At 47.2% G+C, this 26,460-nt stretch overlaps 1 protein-coding gene across 1 annotated transcript in view; it reads left to right on the top strand.

Moving 5' to 3' along the window:
• The window catches only part of LOC142559414 (uncharacterized), a 180,871-nt gene that overhangs the window by 50,161 nt on the left and 104,250 nt on the right, over window positions 1-26,460 (top strand). Inside the window, exon 5 of the mRNA XM_075671012.1 lies at window positions 17,220-17,295. Within this exon, the coding sequence (XP_075527127.1) occupies window positions 17,220-17,295 (76 nt within the window). The remainder of the gene's footprint in view (window positions 1-17,219; window positions 17,296-26,460) is intronic.

The following is a 26,460-nucleotide window of genomic DNA, read 5'->3' as shown; positions in this document are numbered from 1 at the left end:
CTGAGTCAGGGCTTACTTGTACTAAATCATTTACATATATAAGAAATAATAATGGCCCCGGAACACTCCCCTGGGGAACACCGGATGTAACTCTGAGCATCCTAGATACACCAGATTTGATTTCAACAAACTGCTGCCTATTAGTTAAATATGCCTCAACCCATTTGATAAGATATAGCGGCAATCCTAGGTTATTTAATTTTACAAGTAATTTACAGTGCGGAACCTTATCAATTGCTTTAATAAAATCCAACAGAAGTATATCAATTTGCCCAGAACGATCTAGAGCTGCTTAAAAGTCGTGAATAGTTGTTACCAGTAGCGTCGTCGTGGACATTCCCTTCCGAAAGCCGTGTTTGCAAGGATATAAGACGTTATTATCTGCTAAAAAGCACTGGATATTGTGAGCCACAATATGCTCTAGTAATTTGCAACAAACATAAGTTAAAGAAATCGGCCTAAAATTAGAAATTATTGACCTATCACCTTTTTTAAAGATGGGGATTACGCGTGAAATTTTCCAGTCGTCGGGAAGTTCGCTATGCAAGGATGCATTAAAGACCTTTGCCAAGAAATCGCTTATCTGTGTAGAATAGCGTTGTAAAAATGTATTTGGGATTTGATCTGGTCCTATACTCTATCTGGTGCTCAAGTTCCTGAACATAATTTAAACACCTTCCCTTGTGACGATAGAAATGTGCATATCATCAAGCATAGCGGGTTGGGGTACGTAAGCACTTGACGGAGAGAAAACGCTCAGAAAATAAATATTAAAAGCCTGCGATATTATAAAGCCGTCCGTTTCGAATATCCCGTTCAGTTTAATTTTATTTTCTGTTTCAATGCCTCGACCCAGAAATCTCCAAAATTTAGCGGGATCATCTCTATTGAATGCAGGGTGAGTGACTTGATAGTAATATGTCCGCGCTTCATTTACTTTAGTCGCTTGAGTCTATGTTTAATATGGATAATATCCCTAGAGATGCATGCATTTTTACGGTTCTTACGTACCTTCCGGAATGGGACATATTGTTCAATGGAGAATATGACTGCCTTTTAAATTGTGCCCACAAGGCATGAACATCATCCTGTGTAGTGTGGTTTAGTGCAGTGTATAAGTAATCTGTGATAGATGTATCATCTGCGCGGTCAAAGTCATTAATGCGCACTGAATGAGTACTCGGATGCCCTGCGGACCTTCGATAAGACCAAGAAAAAAACAATAAGCTGTGATCCGGCATACCAGGTTCAGTACTAATAACACCATTTAAAAACATATCACTTACAAAGAATAAGTCCAAGACAGCACTGTTGCGCAAAGGTTCACAGATAATTTGATCAAGGTTCAGAGCTAACATTGTGTCTAAAATAAACTCACTCGATTTAGATTGCCCGTAAACTAATTTATCCCATTTAAGAGCTGGAAGGTTGAAATCTCCTGTAATAATCACTTGTCGTGGGTACTTTAGAAGAAAATGGTCGTAAAGTTGTTCGAGAAATGATTCTGATATTTCCGGGGCTTTATAAACAACACAAAGCATAAATGTAACAGCATTAACAGTGACGTTCAGGAACAGGCTTTCGTGATCAATAATTTGGTTTGTCAGACATACATCAATACCGAGTTTAGAAATCACAGCAACTCCTCCGCCACGTGTTCCTTGATCACGCCTGTGTATCTGATAGCAGGGCGGAATAACTTCATCATCGTGTATGCCATCATGCAACCACGTCTCAGTGATAGCAACCACATGAGGGTTGTAAGTCAAAAGCAATATTGCTAGTTTTTCCACTTGGTTCACAACGCTTCTGGCGTTAAAAGAGAGCACACGAAGATTCTTAAGAGTAGACTGTGAAAGCTACGGTCTTTGTGTAGGATCCTTCCCGGAACGGACAACAACACGTGTGTTCGAAATGTCATCCCATGCGTAGAATTGCGAATCGATGCGAAGTTTATCGTTCACTAGTGCGACATTCTTTCCTTGTTCTTTATCAGCTTGAGCATTTTGCCAAACAGCTTTCGTTTTCTTAATGTTTCAACATACAAGTCATTTTGCACGGAAATCTGCGTTCCCTTAAGCTTTTTGCAGTTGCGTAGCACTTCTTGTTTTTCCATATAATTTAAAAAAAAACAGGATTACAGGTAGCTTTCTAGAATGTTTTCCCAGGCGATGTATCCTAGCAATAGACAAACACTTTACACCAAGCCTGCCCTCGAACACCTCCTTGATTACTCTCTGTCGCAGATCAACCTCAGTTTAATTTGTTCGGTCATCTATGCCGAAAACCACAAGATTAGATCTCCGACTCAAATCTTCCAGCTCTACAAGTTTTGCCTGTTACAATATGTGTGTTTGTTGAAGTTTTTCAGCAGAATTGCTCGGGATTTCGCAATTGTCTACTTTTTGTGCTATTTCTCTGACATTTGTTTCAAGGTGGGCCATTCGGGTTGAGAATGAATTGACGCTTTTTTCGGCGTCTTCCAACCGCTTTTTAAGCTCTGCCAGATCATCCCTAATAGCCTTTTGGCCCTGTATCAGCGTCTGGAGCATATCAGCATTGGAAGGACCCGGATTCAATTCTACATCGCCACAAAGTAACAATTTGCGCACATGATAACACTCGTAGGCTAATGCAATCAAAGTCCGTGCGCACGGCACAACGACAACGCCTCTTTCATCGCTGCGGTATAAGTGAACACAATTAACCTGGAAGAATAATACGGGACGCATGGTTAACGCTCCGCTTCCTGCGTTTTCGCTGAGCCCACTGAAGAATCCGTGTTGGAGCTGCGGTTTTATACGTTCGGTACTGGCCGAGGTGACGCTTGCGCTGCCGGTATCTTGCAGAAAACCTGGCGTCCAACTGATTGCCAGATGGGTGAAGTTGCCGCTTGTTCCACGAGCACGCGCAGCGCAGGTATGATTCTGCGATGTCCAAGAAGCAGTGACAATTGGCAGCAAAGCCATCTGGAACAATAATACGGGACGCATGGTTAACGCTCCGCTTCCTGCGCTTTCGCCGAACCCACTGAATAATCCGTGTTGGAGCTGCTCTTCTATAAGTTCGGGACTGGCCGATGTGACGCATGCGCTGCCGGTATCTTGAAGAAAACCTGACGTCCAAGTGATTGCCAGATGGGCGAAGTTGCCGCTTGTTCCACGAGCACGCGCAGCGCAGGTATAATTCTGCGATGTCGAAGAAGCAATGACGATCGGCAGCAAAGCCATCTGGAACAATAATACGGGACGCATGGTTAACGCTCCGCTTCCTGCGTTTTCGCCGAGCCCATATCATACGTCTCTACGCTTCAGGTCGATGATTGCGCCGTGTTTGTTCAGGAAGTCCATACCGAGAATAACGTCTCCTAAACATTGTAGGAGGATATAGAAGGTGGCAGGGTAAGTCCGGTAATGAATGGTTATTCTTGCCGTGAAAATTCCAGTCGGCGTGATGAGGTGTCCCCCCAGCGGTTCGAATTTGAGGACCTTCCCATGCAGTTTTAACTTTCTTCGACTGGGCGGTCATGTGTCCACTCATTACGGAGTAATCGGCCCCTGTGTCCACTAAAGCGGTAACCGCGTGGCCGTTGAGAAGCACTTCGAGGTCGGTGGTTCTTTGTCTCGCATTTCAGTTAGGTCTTGGTGTCGGATCACGGCTGCGTCGTGTTGAACTGAAACTGGAACGTCGCATCGTCAGGTCATCTTTTATCGTCGTATTCTTTGCTTCCAGACTTCGTCGGGACGGCGGCGTGTCGTTATGTCGTCGAGGTAGTTTCTTCGGTGTCTCCGTCGGCGGCGGAGGATCTTCGTCAGTTCGACGAACAGCAACCGCACCGCCGTCAGTTGCTGCTTTTAGTTTTCCGGATATGGGCTCGCTGACCGGCGTCGGGCAGGGTTAGTGTATGGTCGGCGCTGCGGTGACAGGTAGCGGCCTGGTGATGGCGAGCGCGACGGTCGTCGAGAGCTCCACTGAGTACCGGCGAGGTAGTCGGCGATATCACGAGGGCGTTCACCTTGCTGCGGGCGTGGAGCGTTGACGGCGAAACCTCGCAGTCCCATCTCCCGGTATGGGCATCGTCGGTAGACGTGACCTGCTTCTCCACAGTGGTAGCAGAGCGGGCGGTGGTCAGGAGCGCGCCAAACGTCTGTCTTCCTCAGGTAGCTGCGCTGGGCGACGGGTGGGCGTGCTTGCGGCGGCGGTGGTGGTCGACGGAATTGCGGCGTTACGGGGCCCTGGCGCGATCGTGGAGGGGGACCTCGACGGCGAGCGACGGCGGCGTAGGTCATCGCTTGCGGTGGAGGCTGCGGCGATTAAGAGGCTACTCCGAGCTGTTGTTGAAGCAGCTCACGTACGGCGTCGGCAATAGAAGCCACTTGAAGCTGTGATGATGGGAACAGCCTCTTTAGCTCCTCCCGCACGACCGCTCGGATAGTCTCGCCTAGATCGTCGGTGGCCAGTGACTTAACTCCAACGTAGTTTGTCGACCTCGTGCGGCGGTCGAATTGCCAGTTTCGCATCTCGAGTGTATTCTCGATGCTGGTGGCCTCGGGAAGAAATTCGTCGATGGTCTTCGGTGGGCTTCATACCACTCCGGCATAAAGTTCCTCCGTCACACCACGCATGAGTAGGCGGAGTTTCTTCTCCTCGGACATTTCCGTGTCGGCGTGGCGGAACAGACGGCTCATTTCCTCAGTCAAGATAGCGACCGTCTCATTCGGCAGCTACGCTCTGGTCTCCAGTGGAGCTTGGGCTCGCTCTTTTCGCACGACGCTTGTAAATGTTTGCGGGAAGCTGTTGCGGAACAAGTCCCACGTCGCCAAGGTGGCTTCTCGATTCTCGAACCACGTCCTCGCGGCGTCCTCCAATGCGAAATAGACATGTCGCAGCTTGTCGTCGCTTCCCAGCTGTTAAACGTACCGACCCTCTCATACGTTTCCAGTCAGCTTTCCGGGTCATTAAATGTGGAACTGCGGAACGTCGGTGCTTCCCTGGGCTGCTGCAGCACGATGGGGGACGCTGGGGCTGCCATTGGAGTTGCCTAGGCCACAATCTTCTTGGTCTTCTTATGTAGAAGACCGTGTTCTGGGGGCAGATGTTGAAGACGCGGCTTGCTCGATGGTCTGGGACTACGTTGGTGTTCTCTTTGCGGTCCGGGTTGGGATCACGGCTTGTCGGGGGCGTCCGGTGCATGAACAAAAAGCACCTCCACCAGATTTCACGTGGTGGTGACGTTGAAGAACATAGTAGCAATAGTGTGAATGACAAAACTAACTTTCATTGGGCGAACCTGTGAACACAAGACAGGCTACACTTACAGCACAACGACAGCGGCGAACACAGACGGTGATCGTCGAAAATCTGATCAACGGGTCAAGCGCGTCGGCTTTTATACACCAATCGTCGCATGTTCCAGACTATTCGTTGGGACCCGCGTGCCTTTCACAAAGTTCTACACCATCCGCGTCAGGCGATGAAATCAGATAACATAAGATTCGGTGACAACACAGAGCGGATAGAAGCATGGATAACTATCCAGAAACTTCGCATACATGCAGGCGCGTCCCGCGCTGTGCGATAACGTTTGTTAGGCGGCAAGACGTGGTCGCCCTATAAAGATGAGTACACGTGTCAATATATGGACAAAAGGGTGTTTAACTGGGCTAGTTGGGTCATTCCTCGAGGATTGTAGCAGCAGAACATGAGAAACACGGACATCGAAGGAACGACTAGACGAGTACGCAGCTGCATTGTCAACTGATTTCTTTATTGAATTTCCCACTTTTATTTGTTTCATCGCGATATCTCTTATCTATATGAGGCTGTCTGAAAAAGATGACTTTCTTTCTTGTCAAGGTGACTGACGGTGCGCTTACACGTTGCACTCCTGGTTTACTTATCTCAAATGTCTCAAGAATCTCCCGAGTTAGTCTATCGTTGTTCATTTTCCGGATTTGCACTTCATTAAATTTGGGGGTGCACGTGCTTACTTGGCTATCTTGTCCTTTCTTGCACATTTCGCAAAGTGCAGGGCGAGATTGCTGTCAGGGGTCCCTGAAAGTTATGTTGGGTGTTCTCTTGTTCGATCATTAAGACATTTTTCTGTTTGCCCTATGTATTGTTTTCCACGGAATAGGGGGATGGCGTACACAACTCCTTTCCCGATCACTACTTCACGTTCACTACTCCTTTCCCCTGGCACCTGTCGGACGACTCCATCCCGTTGAAGTTCCCTCTGAACCGTTATTTCACGTAGGGCTTCACCTGATTGGCCCTTTTCCGACAACGACTAGAGGGGACAAGTGGATTGCCATCGCTACTGATTACGCGACACGCTACGCGATAAGAAAGGCGTTGCCAACTAGTTGCGCAACTGAAGTCGTCGATTTTCTCCTCCACGACGTGATTCTCCAGCACGGTGCACCTCGAGAGTTACTCACAGACCGCGGCAGCTCGTTCTTATCTCGAGTTGTGGACGACCTCCTCCGCTTTTGCGCCATTGAGCACAAGCTGTCCACCGCCTACCACCCACAAACTAATGGCCTTACTGAAAGTCTTAACCAAATAATCACAGAGGTGCTATCCATGTACGTCTCCAACGATCTCCGTGACTGGGACGCCACGCTGCCTTACGTGACGTTCGCGTATAACTCGTCCCGAAATAACACGGTAGGATATTGTCACGTGGTGGTGACGCTGAAGAACACAGCAGCAATACTGTGAATGACAAAACTAAATTTTATTGGGTGTACCTGTGCCCACAAAACAGACTACACTTATAGCACAACAATAGCGGCGAACACAGTCGGCGATCGTCGAAAATCTGATCAACGGCTCAAGCGCGTCGGCATTTATACATCAATCGTCGAATGTTCCAGACTAAGCGTTGAGACCCGCGTTCCTTCCACAAAGTTCTACACCATTCGCGTCCGGCAATGAAATCAGATAACATAAGGTTCGGCGACAACAGACAGCGGATAGAAGCATAGCTAAATTTCCAGAAACTTCGGATACATGCCGGTGCATCCCGCGCTGTACGATAACATTTCATAGGCGGTGAAACGTGGTCGCCCGATAAAGATATGTACACGTGTGATAACCAGCCTCTTAAAGCATCGACCCGATGCTGCAAACAAACGAAAGTAATAAAGAAAATCACTCGTAGCAAAGAAAACAAGAAAAGAAGGAAGTTCATCAGCGTCCGTAAAAGGGTTTAAGGCGTACAACGTGGACCACTTAAAATCGTGCGCTGCGCCGCTGTGAATGCGAAATGCCGTCTGGCACGAGCTCATAGTCCAGTGCGCCAATACGTCGGATGACCTTGTAGGGCATGAAATAGAATCGCAGTAGTTTCTCACTGAGTCCTCGTCGGCGTATCGGGATCCATACCCAAACACGGTCGCCGGGCTTGTACTCGATGAAGCGTCGTCGGAGGTTGTAGTGTCTGCTGTCGGTCCTCTGCTGGTTCTTGATCCGCAGGCGGGCGAGCTGTCGGGCTTCTTCGGCGCGCTGGAGGTAGGTAGCGATGTCAAGATTTTCCTCGTCAGTGACGTGCGGCAGCATGGCGTCGAGCGTCGTCGTCGGGTTCCTGCCGTAAACCAGCTTCAATGGCGTGATCTGTGTTGTTTCTTGCACCGCCGTGTTGTAAGCCAATGTTACGTACGGCCGGACCGTATCCCACGTTTTGTGCTCGACGTCGACGTACATTGCTAGCATGTCGACGAGGGTCTTGTTCAGGCGCTTCGTGAAACTATTCGTCTGCGGATGGTATTCAGTTGTCCTCCGGTGACTTGTCTGGCTGTATTGCAGAATGGCTTGCGTGAGCTCTGCTGTAAAAGCCGTTCCTCTGTCGGTGATGAGGACTTCTGGAGCACCATGTCGCAGCAGGATGTTCTCGACGAAAAATTGCGCCACTTCGGCTGCGCTGCCTTTCGGTAGAGCTTTATTTTCAGCGAAGCGGGTGAGATAGTCCGTCGCCACGACAATCCACTTATTTCCGGAAGCTGATGTCGGAAACGGTCCCAAACAGTCCATAGCGATCTGCTGAAAAGGTCGGTAAGGAGGCTTGATCGGCTGTAGTAATCCTGCTGGCCTGGTCGGTGGTATCTTGAGTCGCTGATAGTCTCGGCATGTCTTGACGTAGTGGGCGACAAAGGCGATTAGGTGCAGCCAGTAGTACATTTCTTGTATCGTCGATAGCGTCCGAGAGAAACCAAGGTGCCCAGCGGTCGGATCGTCATGTAGGGCCTGCAGTACTTCTGGACGCAGCGCCGATGGAACAACAAGAAGGTAGCTGGCGCGGACTGTTGAGAAGTTCTTCACGAGTAGGTTGTTTTGAAGCGTGAACTAAGACAATCCACGCTTAAATGCCATAGGGACAATGTCGGCGTGCCCTTCCAAATACTCGATTAGGGCTTTTAGCTTCGGGTCTCCTCGTTGCTGTTTGTAGAAGTCTTCCGCGCTCATTATTCTAAGGAAGGCTTCATCATCCGCTTCATCTTGCGGCGGCGGCTCAATGGCGGCGCGTGATGGGCAATCGGCATCTGAGTGCTTTCGTTGGACTTGTATGGTACAGTGATGTCGTATTCTTGTAGTCTGAGGCTCCACCGTGCCAGCCCTCCTGAAGTTTCCTTTAAGTTAGCTAGCCGAAACGACGCGTGATGGTCGCTGACCACTTTGAATGGCATGCCATATAGGTAAGGGCGAAATTTCGCTGTGGCCCATACGATGGCGAGGCATTCCTTTTCCGTTGTAGAATAATTGCCTTCCGCTTTTGACAACGACCGGCTAGCGTAAGCTATCACGTGTTCATGTCCATCTTTTTCTCTGGACTAGGAAGGCACCGACGCCTAGGCTACGGGTGTCAGTGTGTATTTCGGTATCGGCGTGCTCGTCGAAGTGCGCAAGTACGGACGGTGAATGCATGCGTCGTTTGAGTTCTTGAAATGCGTCGGCCTGCGGCGTTTCCCACTTGATGTCGGCGTCACCTTTAGTTAGCTGTGTCAGCGGCTCAGCGATGCGCGGAAATCTTTGACAAATCGTCTGTAGTAGGCACACACGCCAAGAAATCTACGCACTGCCTTCTTTTCGATGGGGTGCGGGAACTTTGCGATAGCAGCGGTCTTCTGCGGGTGGGCGCGGACTCTAGACTTGCTGATGACGTGGCCTAGGAACAGAAGCTCATCTTAAGCGACACGGCACTTTTATGGCTTCAGAGGGAGCCCTGATGACTTGATGGCCTCTAGTACTGCTGCAAGCCGCCTAAGGTGATCATCGAAATTCGCGGCAAAGATAATGACGTCATCAAAGTAAACGAGATAGGTCTGCCACTTCAATCCTGCTAAAACCGCGTCCATCAGGCGCTGCAACGTTGCAGGTGCCGAGCACGTTGCATTTAGGTAGCTGTGTCAGCGGCTCAGCGATGCGCGCAAATCCTTGACAAATCGTCTGTAGTAGGCACACATGCCAAGAAATGTACGCACTGCCTTCTTGTCGATGGGCTGCGGGAACTTTGCGATAGCAGCTGTCTTCTGCGGGTGAGGGCGGACTCCAGGCTTGCTGATGACGTGACCTAGGAACAGAAGCTCATTTTAAGCGAAACGGCAATTTTCTGGCTTCGGAGTGAGCCCTGATGACTTGATGGCCTCTAGTACTGCTGCAAGCCGCCTAAGGTGATCATCAAAATTTCCGGCAAAGACAATGACGTCATCGAAGTAAACGAGACAGGTCTGCTACATCAATCCTGCTATAACCGCGTCCATCACGCGCTGCATCGTTGCACGCGCCGAGCACAGTCCAAATGGCATAACCTTGAACTCGTAGAGGACGTCTGGGGTGATGAAGGCGGTCTTTTCGCGATCTCTTTCGTCGACTTCTATTAGCCAATAGCCATACTTCAGGTCCATCGACGAGAAGTATTTAGTGTTGCAGAACCGATCCACTGCGTCGTCTATCCGTGGGAGGGGGTATACGTCCTTCTTCGTGATCTTGTTCTGACAACGATAATCGACGCAGAAACGTAGGGTTCCGTCCTTTTTCTTCACCAGGACAACAGATTATAATCGACGCAGAAACGTATGGTTCCGTCCTTTTTCTTCACCAGGACAACAGAGGATGCCCACGGGCTTTTCGACGGCTGGATGATGTCGTCGCGCAGCATTTTGTGAACTTGTTCTCTTATAGCTTCCCCTTCTCGCCGAGAAACTCGGTAAGGGCTCTGGCGGAATGGCCGAGCGTACTGCTCGGTAATTATGCGATGCTTGGCGACTGGTGTTTGTCGAATCCTCGATGACGCCGAAAAGCAGCTTTTGTATCGTCGGAGCAGACTTCTGAGCTGCTGTTACTTAATCACGGGGAGACTTGGATTAATGTCGTAGTCCGGTTCGGGAACCATGGTCGTCGGGGTAGATGCGGCCGAATTCGAGAGGACAAACGCATTACTTGTTTCCAGAATTTCCTCGATGTACGCGATCGTCGTGCCCTTGTTGATGTGCTTGAACTCCTGGCTGAAGTTTGTCAGCAACACTTCAGTTTTCCCTCCATGCTGTCGAGCGATCCCTCTTACGACGCAAATTTCACGGTCTAGCAGTAGACGTTGGTCGCCTTCGATGACGCCTTCTACGTCAGCGGGTGTTTCGGTGCCCACCGAAATACCAGTGCTGGAGCAAGGCGGGATGCTTACTTGATCTTCCAGCACACTCAAGTCGTGGTGACTACGTGGGCTCTCCGGCGGTATCGCTCTATCTTCCGACAGCGTTACTGACTTCGACTTCCGGTCGATGATAGCGCCGTGTTGGTTCAGGAAGTCCATACCTAGAATGACGGCTCGTGAACACTGTTGGAGGATAAAGAAGGTGGCGGGGTAGTGCGGTCATGAATGGTTATTCTTGCCGTGCAGATTCCAGTCGGCGTGATGAGGTGTCATTCAGCGGTCCGAATTTGAGGGCGTTCCCAAGCGGTCTTAACTTTCTTCAAATGGGCGGCGATGTGTCCACTCATTATGGAGTAATCAGACCCTGTGTCCACTTAAGTGGTAACCGCATGGCCGTCGAGAAGCACGTCGAGGTCGGTGGTTCTTTGTCTGGCGTTGCGGTCAAGTCTTGGCCTCGGATCACGGGTGCGTCGTGTTGAACTGAACTTGGAACCTCAAGTCGTCTTTTGTCGGTGTAGTCTTGGCTTCCAGGCTTCGTCTTGGCGGCGGCGTGTCGTTATGTCGTGGAGATGGTCTATTCGTCACCTTCGTCGGCGGTGGAGGATCTTCGTCAATTCGACGAACAGCAACCGCACCTCCATCGGTTGCTGCTTTTAGTTTTCCGGATACGGGCTCGCAGAGTGGTGCCGTGCTGCGCCAATGTATGGACGGCTCTGCGGCGGCAGGTAGCGGCCTGGTGACGCCGACCGAAACGGCCGTGTTCCACTGAGTAGCGGCGGGTAATCGGCGATGTCACGAGGGCGTTCATCTTCCCGATGGCGCGGTGCGTTGACGGTGAACCCTCGCAATCCAAGGTCGCCGTATGGGCATCGGTGGTACACCTGGCCGGCTTCCCCGTATTGGTAGCAGAGCGGGCGGTGGTCAGGAGCGCGCCAATTGTCTGTCTTCCTTGGATGGCTGCGCTAAGCGACGGGTGCGCATGCTGGCGGCGGCGGTAGTCTCCGGAATTGCGGCGTTACAGGGCCCTGGCACGATCGTGGAGGGGGACCTTGACGGCGGGCGACCGCGGCGTAGGTCATTGCTTCTGGCTGGGGCTGCGATGATTGTGGTTGTACCTCGGGAGCTCTGAGCGATCGCTGGACTTCTTATTTGACAATTTCGGCGATTGAGGCCACTTGAGGTTGTGATGAAGGGAAGATTCTTTGAAGCTCCTCTCGTACGACTGCCCGGATGGTCTCGCGCAAGTCGTCGGTGGCCATTGATTGAACTCCGGCGTTGCTTGATGGCTTGGTACGTCCGTCGAATTGCCGGTTCCGCAATTCCAGTGTCTTCTCGATGCTCGTCGCCTCACGAAGGAACTCGTCGACGGTCTTCGGTGGGCTTCTTGCCATTCCGGCGGAAAGTTCCTCCTTCACAACACGCATCAGTAGGCGGACTTTCTTCTCCTCGGACATTTCCGGGTCGGCGCGGCGGAATAGACGACTCATTTTCTCAGTCAAGATAGCGACCGTCTCATTCGGCAGCTGTGCTCTAGTCTCCAGTAGAGTTTGGACTCGCTCTTTTCGCACGACGCTTGTAAATGTTTGCAGGAAGTCGCTTCGGAATAGGTCCCACGTCGTCAAAGTGGCTTCTCGAATCTCGAACCACGTCCTGGCAGCGTCCTCCAATGCGAAAGAGACATGTCGCAGCTTGTCGTCGCTTCCCAGCTGTTACACGTACCGACCGTCTCATACTTTTCCAGTCAGCTTTCCGGGTCCTTAAATGTGGAACCGCGGAACGTCGATGCTTCCCTGGGCTGCTGCAGCACCATGGGGGACGCTGGGGCTGCCATTCGGGTTGCCTAGGCCACAATCTTCTTGGTCTTCTTATGTAGAAGACTGTCTTCTGGGGGCAGCTGTTGAAGACGGCGGCTTGTTGGATGTTCCAGGACTACGGTGGTGTTCTCTTTGCGGTCCAGGTTTGAATCACGGCTTGTCGGGGGCGTCCGCTACATGAACAAAAAGTACCTCCACCAGATGTCACGTGGTGGTGACGTTGAAGAACAGAGTAGCAATACTGTGAACGACAAAACTAAATTTTATTGGGCGAACCTGGGTCCACAAGGCAGGCTACACTTATAGGGCAACCATAGCGGCGAACACGCTCGGCGATTATCCAAAATCTGATCAACAGGTCAAGCGCGTCGGCTTTTATACATCAATCTTCGAATGTTCCAGACTAATCGTTGGGACCCGCGTGCCTTCCACAAAGTTCTACATTATTCGCGTCAGGTGATGTATTCAGATAACATAAGGTTCGGCCACAACAAACAGCGGATAAAAGCGTCGATAACTTTCCAGAAACTTCGGATAAGCGCAGGCTTGTCACGCGCTGTGCGATAACATTTGTTAGGCGGCGAAACGTGGTCGCCCGATAAAGATAAGTGCACGTGCCATTATTCAGCCTTTTATCTCTTGTATCGTCGCCACCACACACTGCCGTTTGACAGCATCCTCCCTTCTGTGCCACATGCTGCAACTGAGTACGCTCGTGAAGTCATCGATCGCGCTCGCAAGGCACGTCAAGTCGCCCAATCTCGTTTATTACCCTCACAGCATATGCAGAAAGTGCGTTAGGACCACTGCCATCGCGATGTTAAGTTCGAACCAGGTGCTCTGGTCACCATATCCTCGGGCATGGCCTCTCCCAGAAGGTTCTCTCTCGCTACACAGGGCATTATGAAGTCCTACGCCAAGTTAATGACGTTAATTACGAGATTTCGCCGCTACACTTTGATGCATGCTCAAGTCAGACGCCTGTCGACGTCGTGCATGTTTCGCAGCTGAAGCCATACTTGGCTTGCAATTCTTCGCCTGCCATGTGCCGAGACGGTGCTTCGCCATCAGGGGTCCTGTTATGGAAGGAGAAGAGAAGAGGGAGGAAGAAGATAGGAGGCACTGGCTGCTGCGTGTTGTTGGTGGTCAGCCATCTTAGCTATTCTGACTCATCTTGTATATATATTGTAAATACACTTTGCCTATACTCGCAATATCCCCGTAACAATATATTGACGTCGAACGATACGAAAATTATACCCTAATCTGTGTCATGTTTGCCCCTTATCATCATTGCCCTGTGATGAGCGCTGCTATCTTGAAGCTAACAGCGATTCCGCGCGCCATATTTCTTCAGGTCAAGTGGGCGTTAATAGACGTGCTTCTTTCTCGGCGCACTGCTGCCACCTTTATTTCTGCCCGCAGTCTTTAACTGCATCTATCTAGATTCAAGTTCGGTGTCGCCTTGCGATTAGGAAAATGGGAAAGAATGTGACGATGGTTCAGACTACGAAGCACGTCTATTAACGCCCACTTGACCTGAAGAAATATGGCGCCTGAAGAAATAGTCTGAACTATCGTGACATTCTTTCCCATTTTCCTGATCGCAAGGCGACACCGAACTTGAATCTAGATAGATGCAGTTAAAGACTGCGGGCAGAAATAAAGGTGGCAGCAGTGCGCCGAGAAAAGTTCCTTTAAAGTCTGAGATAGAAGCAATAGCTTGCAGTTGTTCAGCACACTGCGTTGTCGGTGTAAGGCAGACCAGCACGTTACGTATTGTGTCCTCGTCTTCCCTGCACTGTTGAATTTGCAAGTGGAGCCAACTTGCCCACGATCTAATGTGTGGCGGTTAAGGAATACGTGGGACAATTTCTGACACCAATGTCGCCTCCCGCTGCCGTTCTTAACTTGCATTCCACTACACTTCAATGGCTTGCCCAACATGCCTTCCAATTTTTTTAAGGTATAATAACCAACCCATTTCTCTATATTTTGTAAACCGCAAATTCTTGCATAATAAGATAACTTAGAGAAAGAAAAGTTATCAATGTTAGTGCAAGTAATTAATGACGGGAAAATCAGACGTCCACCCGTTCGTAGCAATTGCTACAAAGGAAACCCATACGGGTTCCTGGAAAGAAAAGCCTCGCGGTTGAAGAAAAATTCGTCCTGGTCCGGGACTGGAACCCGGGACCACCGCCTTTCCGGGGCAGCCGCTCTGCCATCTGAGCTAATCAGGCGGCTAGCAGATGGCAGGCCGAAGTCGAATTTGTCAACAGCTCGAAGCAAATGCAGGAGTTTGATGTAATAGTTCTGCGGAAACCAGGTGACGTCCACCGTTGCTGAACTGGGCTCCGCACTGTTGACGATAAGCGGCAGAATCTGTAAAACAAGCAATGCGTGGTTATGCGCCATTGCCGCATCCATGCTGCCGCCCCCATATGGTGACGATTTGCTATTTCGCAATAGAACACATCCGTAAGACAGCTGACATAGGGAGTATAATATGGATAGAATTGAAGGAGTGTGCAATGGAAGTCGGTGGTAACTCCGTTAGGCAGGATACCAGCAAACTATCCCAGGAGACGAAAGATCTGATCAAGAAACGCCAATGTATGAAAGCATCTAACCCTACAGCTAGAATAGAACTGGCAGAACTTTCGAAGTTAATCAACAAGCGTAAGACAGCTGACATAAGGAAGTATAATATGGATAGAATTGAACATGCTCTCAGGAACGGAGGAAGCCTAAAAACAGTGAAGAAGAAACTAGGAATTGGCAAGAATCAGATGTATGCGTTAAGAGACAAATCCGGCAATATTATTACTAATATGGATGAGATAGTTCAAGTGGCTGAGGAGTTCTATAGAGATTTATACAGCACCAGTGGCACCCACCACGATAATGGAAGAGAAAATAGTCTAGAGGAATTCGAAATCCCGAAGGTAACGCCGGAAGAAGTAAAGAAAGCCTTGGAGATATGCAAAGGGAGAAGGCACCTGGGGAGGATCAGGTAACAGCAGATTTGTTGAAGGATGGTGGACAGATTGTTCTAGAGAAACTGGCCACCCTGTATACGCAATGCCTCATGACCTCGAGCGTACCGGAATCTTGGAAGAACGCTAACATAATCCTAATCCATAAGAAAGGGGACGCCAAAGACTTGAAAAATTATAGACCGATCAGCTAACTGTCCGTTGCCTACAAAGTATTTACTAAGGTAATTGCAAATAGAATCAGGAACACCTTAGACTTCTGTCAACCAAAGGACCAGGTCGGATTCCGTAAAGGCTGCTCAACAATAGACCATATTCACACTATCAATCAAGTGATAGAGAAATGTGCAGAATATAACCAACCCTTATATATAGCTTTCATTGATTACGAGAAAGCGTTTCATTCAGTCGAAACCTCAGCAGTCATGGAGGCATTACGGAATCAGGGTGTAGATGAGCCATATGTAAAAATACTGGAAGATATCTATAGCGGCTCCACAGCCACCGTAGTCCTCCATAAAGCAAGCAACAAAATCCCAATAAAGAAAGGCGTCAGGCAGCGAGATACGATATCTCCAATGCTATTCACAGCGTTTTTACAGGAGGTATTCAGAGACCTGAATTGGGAAAAATTGGGGATAAAAGTTGATGGAGAATACCTTAGTAACTTGCGATTCGCTGAAGATATTGCCTTGCTTAGTACCTCAGGGGACCAATTGCAATGCATGCTCACTGACCTGGAGAGGCAAAGCAGAAGAGTGGGTCTAAAAATTAATATGCAGAAAACTAAAGTAATGCTTAACAGTCTCGGGAGAGAACAGCAATTTACAATAGGCAGCGAGGCACTGGAAGTCGTAAGGGAATACATCTACTTAGGGCAGGCAGTGACGGCGGATCCGGATCATGAGACGGAAATAATCAGAAGAATAAGAATGGGCTGGAGTGCGTTTGGCAGGCAGTCCCAAATCATGAACAGCATGTTGCCGTTATCCCTCAAGAGAAAAGTATATAATAGCTGTGTCTTACCAGTACTCACCTACGGGGCAGAAACCTTGAGGCTTACTAAAAGGGTTCTACTCAAATTGAGGACGACACAACGAGCTATGGAAAGAAGAATGATAGGTATAACGTTAAGGGATAAGAAAAGAGCAGATTGGGTGAGGGAACAAACGCGAGTTAATGACATCTTAGTTGAAATCAAGAAAAAGAAATGGGCATGGGCAGGACATGTAATGCGGAGGGAAGATAACCGATGGTCATTAAGGGTTACGGACTGGATCCCAAGGGAAGGGAAGCGTAGCAGGGGGCGGCAGAAAGTTAGGTGGGCGGATGAGATTAAGAAGTTTGCAGGGACGGCATGGCCACAATTAGTACATGACCGGGGTTGTTGGAGAAGTATGGGAGAGGCCTTTGCCCTGCAGTGGGCGTAACCAGGCTGATGATGATGATGATGATGATGATGATGATGATGATGATGATGATGATGATGATGATGATGATGATGATGATGAATAGAACACATATTCAGGCAGCCTTGAACATACCTGCCTACTGCAAAATTCTTTCTAGAAAACAGATTCATGCCATGCATATAGTGTCCTTGTTTTTGTGTTTGTGTGTGTTTGAGGGGGATATTCTTTTGAGGGAGGGGTTGTCGCGCTACCTTTTTACAATCATTTTAAATATTTGGACTACATCTAAAAATCATCTCTATTTGGTTAGTGCAATATTTCATTTGCAGGACCATATTTGCAGAAACAAAGAAATAAAAGTGACCGTCGTCCTTGGCACAACGAAGCGCCGGATCGTGCAGACCCTTCCACGAATGCTTGTAAGTGACCCATTTTTATTTGAATTCAATTCATTCAGTGAACGTTTCGGCTACTTGGTTGAACATCTTGAACTAGGCAACAGTGTGGTTGTTGTGCTTCTTCTCTGCGTCCTAGTCTTTCGCGATGTTCCCTAGCTCTACGACAATTTATTCAGCCGGCACACAAAACACTACAAGAAGATCCATGTGAAATAACCTGACTGATATCTCCAAACTTTATATATGTGCTCACTAAAAGTAATTAAAAAAACCTTTTTTATCAGCAATGTATTAAACTTCAAAGAAAATTTCAACGACAAGCGTGCTCAGCAGCTCTCTGTAAGTCAGTTTATTCTGAAGCTACTAAATTTACTCCGTGCAGAAGACTCTTTTTATACTGGATACTCAAAAGATCTAATTGCTCGGCTGCTAGGCGACATTCTGATTGGAAGTGATTTTCAGTAGAAGTGGAATAGTTGTTTCATTCCATGTCTCAGACAGAACTCGTAGCTTCCGTAAAGGAATTCCATTCGGTGATTTTTCTTAATTCAGTGGGTATGAGTATCAATAACTTGAAGTCGCTAATGCAGTTTTATCTCATGTCTACTGTTTTTGGTTAGAGAGTGTAAAGAAAAGGCACATGTGTTGGTTTGTGCATCTAAGATGTAACTTTATTTCAAATAAATTGGCATTCAGTGATATAAACATATTCAGGCCCACCAAAATGTTGTTTAAGGGCCATAAACTAATCATTGCCCTTAGGTTCTGCAATATTTTGCTGTCGTGCATTGACTGCAAATGACTATTTCATGGCACAAATTTTTTTATGTGTTTACGCATGTTCGTCACATTTTATTTGCTATGAAGAAGAACCGCGATCGTAATTTCCACTCATAAAATCCTTTCCCATAACTTGCTCCTGTTTTTAAGCAATTTCATATCCTTTAATGAGAGCCATATAGTGCCATATACGTTGCTCATATAACCCATGTTGTGAAAATCTCTCATTTGTTACCATTTTGAGCACTGAAAATTTATCCTCCTAAAATGTTGCGCCGAAGCGATGCAGGCCGGTTTACACAAACGATTGGTGAAGCTCCTTGCAGCTGCCAACCGTCCTCGGTATTTAGAGTGATCGCGGAAGCCCTCTTGCAAAATGAAGGTGAATTCCATGCAATGCTCAGCTGTAATTTTCTTTCATGTAACGGTCCGCGAAGCGCCTACACTATCGTAAATTGAAACACGTGAAAAAAAAAAACGCTCGCCGCCACTCGTCTGTTTATCACGCCAGCGTTCTGGCAGCGAGCGTGCCGGGTCATCGAGTGAGGTGTGCTCATGTTTGCCTCAGCGCACGTAACATTATTCTTGTTAATTTACTTAGTAAGTTAATGTTGACATCAATTTATATAATGTCCATATGACAAAAATCCATGATAACTTATATTTATGTATAATAATTTTCTATCGCAATGAATGTTTCGAATTCAGAGTGAAGCTGCACCTTTTTTCGTGTGCATGCAATGTTGTAAATTCGATGCGATGGAACTTGAATTTGTCAGCTAAATTTCCTCTCGAAGGTAATTTGAAAATTTGTTCCAGGTATGCTAACTGCTATGCTAAAATTTGTATGCTAACTGATTAGGACATGAGGTGTATTAATTATGAGACGCTTGCAAGAGCTGAAAACAACGAGTTTTGTTGTTAAAGGTTTATCTGCACTTTACTTTCAGAGCACCATTCTTGCATATTTGGAATATCATAGTTAAGGTTAGATAACGTTGTTAAAATGACAATTGGCGGAATGCAGCGCTATATAGTCATCGGCTCATAATATGTATTTGTAGTAAAGTAGGCGTCTTGATACATTATTAGATACAGTAAAAACAGAATACCTACATAGGCCCTTCGGGAAAACCTACACTAGTAGTTTTGATGTTTGAGACATCATCAGAATAAATTACCATTCCACTAGTAAATAACTTTCAAACGTACGAGAGAGGAGCCATTTGCTCAGAATAACTCAATGTTTCTAAAGAATAACAGTTAAATTGTGTTCATTGTTTTAGTGAGCCCGAGAAAACAGAACCGGCAATGTTTACCCTATGAATAATTGTGTGAAAAGGCAGGGCCTAACTAAAATCATCGATAGGGAAAACGATGTCTACGGTTATACGTCTGCCTTAAAAGTAACAAGCCATTATTTTTATTTTTTATTTTATTTACCATAGTGCGGTTGAAAGACCAGGCATGGGGGCGTAACAAAATTAGTTGACGAAAGAAATTCGAAAAACGCAATAAACATGGTGATACGGTGGAAGACAGCATAATACATAATTATAATCAAAAGTCAGCATGACATCGCAAAGTGCGAAGCATAGCCGAACACACACACAATATGAAAATAAACCCCGTAGTTCGTAGTGTGTGGTCACACACAGAAAGGTATAGAGCTTTCAAAGCCAGGATTATCCCCATCACAAAATGATTCCAATGATAACGCATTCTATTCTTTTATGGTCCGAGGAAAAAAGGCATACACTGAAAAATTTGTGCGCGCAAAGTAAGGTTCAATAGTATAAGCATGCGTGTGTCTAGTTTGCCAAAAAATTCGGTGTAATAAGTAAGTTTCCGGTTTATTGTTACATTTACGAAAATATAGTGAGTGGAGAAATTTCAGCCAAGCAATTCCTCTTGGGTGTTGTAAAACAGGGATGTTATCACTTGCCATGAGCGTTGACGGCTAGTCATTTCTCTGATAAGCATTAAATATAAAATTCACTGCTTTTCGTTGCACCATCTGAAGTTTCTTAATATATTTATTGAGATATGGATCCCAAACGACACGAGCGTAATCTAATTCAGGTCTTATAAATGCATTATAAGCCAGTAGTTTTATTTTGATGAAGCTGTCTTTAGTTTGGGCCTCACGAAACCGAGCCTTTTAGAAGCGGATGAGCATGTTTTAGTAATATGACTTGACCATGGGAAGCAGTTTGTAATTGTAATACGTACATATTCATATTGATCAACCTCCGCCAGAGGGCAATTATTGAGAGAATACGTGAAATTAAAAGGGCATTGTTTGTGTGTAATGCGCATGAAGACTTATTTATCACTGTTTAGTTTCATGGACCAATGCTTACACCACTTGGAAACCATACAGAGGTTAGATTGCAGGCATTCTTGATCACTAGGAGTAATATCGGCTTTAAAAAGTATGCAATCATCTTCAAAAAGCTTTATATTTATTTTTGACGTCTCTGTGGAGGTAACAATGTCATTTGCGTACACTAAAAAAAGAACAGGTCAACAAAACGCTACCTTGAGGGACCCCTGATGTTACAGGCAGAACGCCAGACGCGCAGTCACTCACTTGTACGTATTGTTTCCGGTCACAAAGGTAGGAACGAATCCCTTTAACCAGGTTAACAAGTAGGCCTATGACTTGTCATTTAGAAATGAGTTTGCTATGCGCGACGAGGCCGAACGCCTTACTAAAATCCAAGAATATAGCATCAATTTGATTTCCCGTATCAAGCGATGCGGAAAAATTGTGAATGGTTGTGACCAGTTGTGTTGTTGATCATCGTTTCCTAAAGCCGTGATAGAAAGGCGACAGATAATTATTTTCTTCAAGAAAGGGGGAGATGTAATGTGTGACTATGTGTTCTAATAGCTTACATGTCGTGTAAGTTTAAAAAATTATGCCTTTAGTTTGCAACGTTCAGACGATCGCCTTTTTTTAAACACTGGCGCTGCACGTGTCGCACGCCAATCATCAGGAATAAAAAAATTTTCGAAGGAATGACGGAAAACATATGTTAAAATAAAAACTGGATCGGCATACCTACCAAAATGTGTTCGGAATATTATCCGCACCAGCTGAGGATTTTGTTTTCAGGTTTAGTAGCAAACACAGAACACCTTAATATGTTATAAAATCTGGTTATAAATTAGACATTACTGAGAGCTATCATGCGTTGCCTCGTTCTCGGAAGTGGCAAATACGGAACAGAAGTAATGGTTAAACTATTGAACAATTTTGGTGAATCATTCACGAAACATCCGTCAATGAATATTTCACGGGGTACAGCATTTGTCTCTTCTAAATATCGCCAGAATTAATCAGCGCTTTTTATCAAGAAGTCAGGCGATGATTTTATGAAATATCTAACTTCGGCGTCGGAAAGGTTAGTAACAAGCTTGTCTTTTAAATCAGTAATTATGCTAAGGGATTTCTTCTGTTCTTTATCTCGTTTTAGCATACGGCGTAAATGGATCTCGTCCCTGGTCATCCACGAATTGTTTTTGTTAGTACGAACATATTTGTCAAGAATGAACTTGTCAATGCAATAATGAACACTGTCTTTTAGAGCATCCCAGAGTGTCGTGACGCTGCCCTTCATGTTATTACAAAAGTCTCGCAAACGATCCATTATAGCATGGTCGTCCAGCTTGAGTAAAATCCTTAATTCGATTTTTGTTATTTCTGCGACTTTGTAACTCCTAGCGGAAAGGAGAGACACGCCGCCTTATGATCCGATATGCCGTCAACCAACGACAGTGTCTGTAGATATGTCCTTACTAATAAAAATTAAATCAGTTGTTGAACGGCTACTTCTGAGATATACTCTGCAATAGTTTGTTTTAAATCACACATGATCATAATATCTACTAACGGGTTAGGGTCAGCATCAAAGAATGAAGGGGGTTACGCCCATCAATGCAAGGAGTATTAAAATCACCAGCGAGTATAGCCTTCTTATTAGTGAGCAACGCCATGTGATTGAATAGCTCAGACATGTGTTTAGGGGAAGCCAGAGGGGGTCTATACGCAGAACATACAATAAAATAATTGCACCAGTAGTTAACCCGTAGGAAAAAAACTTTCGTGACTATCTATTTCGTTCATAACAACACCAGACAACTGGTTTTTTAAGACTATGGGTACGCCACCACCCCTAGTTGGGAGATCTCGACGGAAAACAATATAGTTTGGAGGAGATAGAGCCGAATCACTAATGTTATCCTGTAACCAGGTTTCGGTAAATATTGTTATATTTGGCTCATGTTCAAGAAGTTGCTGTTCAAACTTTCCTACTTTATTTACAAGGCTTCGAGCATTGAAATTTAGTTTCCTTAAATGTTTTGTTTCCGCACGCGCATTACGTCAATGTGGAACGCCCCGTTGTTCACATAGTGCTACACGTCCGCTCTTAGCGTCGTCCGATAAAACCTTGCACAATCAACTTTTAACTTATCATGCATAAGAGATACAGCCTTCTCATTCTCTCGATCATGCTTGCCCAAAGAAGTTTATGCACGTGCAGTATTTCGTGGCTGTAGTCGTCTTGGATGAAAATATTTGTTCTTTTAAGCTTGCTCGCATTTAGAATGACAGTTCGTTTTTCAGTGTAATTTTGGAAAGAGGTAATTACTGGGCAGCATCCTCCATGGCGGCCAAGAGGGTGAATACGGTCTATAGATTTGCATTTAACTACGAGGTTTCCCTCGAATACGTAATTAACACTTTTTCTGAAAGATGCGTCGCATTCTTCGCTCTCTTCAAAAATGCCATAAACAATAACGTTCGACCTTCGACTGCAATCTTCGAGGTCGACAAGTTTTCTACTTTTTAATTCCCTATTGCAAAAACCACCGTCTTCCAGTTTGAAACCAGCGCGCTTTTAGGCGCTGGGTAGCACTGGGTGCGCTGGCGCTCGCTGGGACTCACTGGGACACCAGTTAGAACGCTGGATAAGAGCTGGGTCACACTGGAAGGGACGCTGGTTCCACTGCCATGACGCTGGGGCGCACTGGTTTGTGCTATACAGACGTTGCTTCTCGCTGCAGTTCGCTGGTTCGCACTGGAAACTGCGCTGGTTGTGTTTATGCAGCGCTGGTTCCAATACGCAAGGACGAGCGCTGCTGAATATTAAATGCTTTATACGATTTCATTGCTTGATACTAGTCTCTTGTACTAAATAACGCTATATCTTGGGGTTATAAAACCCTATTTCGTGTCGCAGCTTGGAATAGAGGTGCATGAGCTGCCTTGTTTATTCATGGACATTTGAAACTCAAGATCACTTTCGCTTTTTTTTATTTTCGCTTTGACTGGGCGGATAGCTCAATTCTTGAACGAAACCACGTAAACACAGAGGACGCCGAGTTTTTTAGTAGTTCGCACGTAACATATGAGTGGGAGTCGTCGCCGTTGTCGCAGTGTTGTGGAGTGGACATGAAATGCAGAAGTCATTCAGACGCGCGCGAACGGACCCCGACTAAGAAGCCTATCACTGACTGATATTATCGCACTGATAAAGCTGAGGCGATTCGTGCGCTTCCACTTTCCCCATTGTACTAAACAGAATTCTGAGGCTCAAATACACACATTTTAGCTTTCGCCAGCTACCCGCGCCGAGATCGGTCCCTACCATAGAGTTTCTCACTATAACACCTAGAGGGTAATCTGGCGCCACCGTCTATGGGAGTTTCTTAAGGGGGCACCGTGCCGTCATGGGAATGACGGTATATGTGTCTGCGAGGCTCGTGTTGGCTGGTGTTGTAAGAGGCTTCGTCTAAAACGTGGATATGGCTACGCAAATAACGCGTTCTCAAAGTAAAATCTTCATAAAATGTTTCCATTCACGCATATTACATCTCTACTCACCCACGATGCATGACCAAGCGAAGAAGAGCAAGAACAGACGACCAACTGTTTCAAAGCGAGCGCGAACCTTGTCGTCTGTCCTCCAACTTTAGCGACCCGCTGATACTTTTTACGTAACATGTAGTCGTACACACAATAACAGGTTCTTATAGTTAAACAAAACATGTTTTCGCGTAATAATAAAGCTAAAACAGCTTTTCACGTGCTGTTCTAGTAGAAAATGAATCATTGTGACAGACGGAACGGTACTTGCCAAGCGCGTCTTCAAGGTGTCCTGCCTCTACGAGAACGATGCCAATCCGAAGTCACAATATACCGGCATTCCCATGCATACCACATCGCAGCAGCGCCAGATTTCCCTCTAGGTAATGTAGTGAGAAACTCTATGGTCCCCACCGAAGCTTAGGCCTAGCGTATCCGCCGAGTCCGTCCTCACGCTATCGGCGCGTCTAGGCTCAGGAATCAAGAAATCTAACAAGGATAAACCACTCTATATTTCAGCTTTCGCGTCGGTGTTCTTAAATAAACAATTTTTTTTCATGTCTACGGTGCCAGCACAAGAAGCGATGACCGCTGATGTGACGCGTCATAAGCACAGGTATACGTGCTATCGCCGAAGGCTCCCCGCACTAGCCTGCGCTTCTCTGACGAAGATATATGACTAGAAACGCGTGTTGACTGAAAGGCATCACTAAACTAAGGAAACGTTGCATATCCTTTGCGTGAAGAACAAGAAACGGCTATCGAAATTGGCAGTAACAGCCCATACACCGTCCCGGGTCGGTGGTTCATTTAGGACTTTTTTTCGAAGTTAAGATAGCAATCGCAAGTGAAAATCGATGTTGTGGTACTTCGAAGCATACCGCTGAATACGGACAGCAACTTTTTCTTTCTGGTACAGGCGTGAGTTTTAGTTGCTGGGTGATAGCGCATGAACCATGTCTGTACGATACGTAGCTATGCGAAGCAAACTGCTTCTCGGCTTTGACATTGCAAATTATCCGTTTGTTTCCTTCTGCTGGCGTGGCGTAGCGGTAAAGTGCAGGGCTTGGGATCTGTAGCTCCGACGATCGAATCCCGGTCGTGGCACTTTCAGTTTACGTGTTCTTTCTATTTTTTATTGCAGTAAAACGCTCTTTGTTGTTTGCGTACTCAAAAAAACATGTATACGGTGTCAAGGCACTGCAAATTTAACGCGCTAGAGCTGTTTGTTGCACGAGTAGCCAGTGCCTCCCAATACGCCGCGCCTTCTTAGCGCCCCAGCATCGAGCGCGCTGCACTGGGCCCATAATCCGGCGCACTGGGTCCCAGTGGCACCGGGTTTTGCAATAGTGTAAGGTTAGCGTATTCTGAAGGGACACAGACGATGATTGAAGCGCTGAACTTATCGCAGAGTTTTCTCTTGATTCTTTCACAAGTTGTCCTAGCGATGGTAGACGTGAGTCGAGATAACGAATGAGTTGCTTACACTCGCTAAACTTTGTTTTCATCTTGTAACAAGCATGTGACGTCCCATCGGGCATAATCTTTGTGACCTGCCAGGCTCAGTTAACCAACATCGGTCACCGCAGCAATAAGCACCGGCGAGCACAGCTGCTCGGCGGTCAGTCATCGTTCATCACCACCACGCTGCAGAACGTCCGTCTAACGTAGGGTGCCTCGTGCCCTCCCTTGTTCACGAACCCGGTCGGGTCGTGACACTGGCGACGAGTACTCACGGATTATCCCACGCCACCGCGATTGGCGAAACACCGCCCCCCGTTGCTGCCGCCATGCATCTGTACGGAAGGCTCGAGCTATTCTAGAGAGATGGGTCCGCCTGGTCAATTTACGAGGAACAAGTCCACGTGTTCTTCCGGGCAAACGACACACCCGAGGCCAAAGAGCGGGACATTTTCCTGGCCAGCTGCGCTACCCGCGTCTTCAGTCTCATGCTCGACCTTCTCAAGCCAGCCACGCCGTATGTTAAGACGCTGGGGGACCTGCTCGCAATACTGCGCTCTCATATTAACCCAGCACCGTCCACACCAATGGAGCGCTTCCGCTTGAACAACCGGAGCCGCCGTGAAGGAGAGACTGCGAAGGTTAGAGAGCTGCGAAGGTTAGCGAGTGCATGCGTTTTCGGGGACCAGCTGGACTCGCTGGTCCGGGACCGTTTAGTCTGCAGCATCAACAACCCCGCCATGCAGACGCGACTCCTGGAGCTTCCCGACCCCTCGCTTGACGACGCCATGAAGACAGCGCTGGCAATGGAAGCTGCCGCGAAGGACGCCGGCGAGATTGCCCGTGCGACTGGCTCACCGTCGGCAGAAGCGGCGGTCAACAAGTTGGCCACAAAGGGAAGTACCTGCAGTCGCTGGGCTGGTGTCCACTCCCCCTCATAGTACCAGTTATCTCAAGCGCAATGATTCACGTGCGGGGAAACTGGGCACCTGGCACCGGTATGCCGAAGGGGGAGGACAAACTGCAAGCAGCAGCAGCAGCCTGGTTCAAGCCCAGTTACCACACACGCC

This window comes from Dermacentor variabilis, chromosome 10 (assembly GCF_050947875.1).
Source record: "Dermacentor variabilis isolate Ectoservices chromosome 10, ASM5094787v1, whole genome shotgun sequence".
NCBI lineage: Eukaryota > Metazoa > Arthropoda > Arachnida > Ixodida > Ixodidae > Dermacentor > Dermacentor variabilis.
Note: the sequence above shows the minus strand (reverse complement) of the source record. Positions and strands in the feature narration are given on the sequence as shown.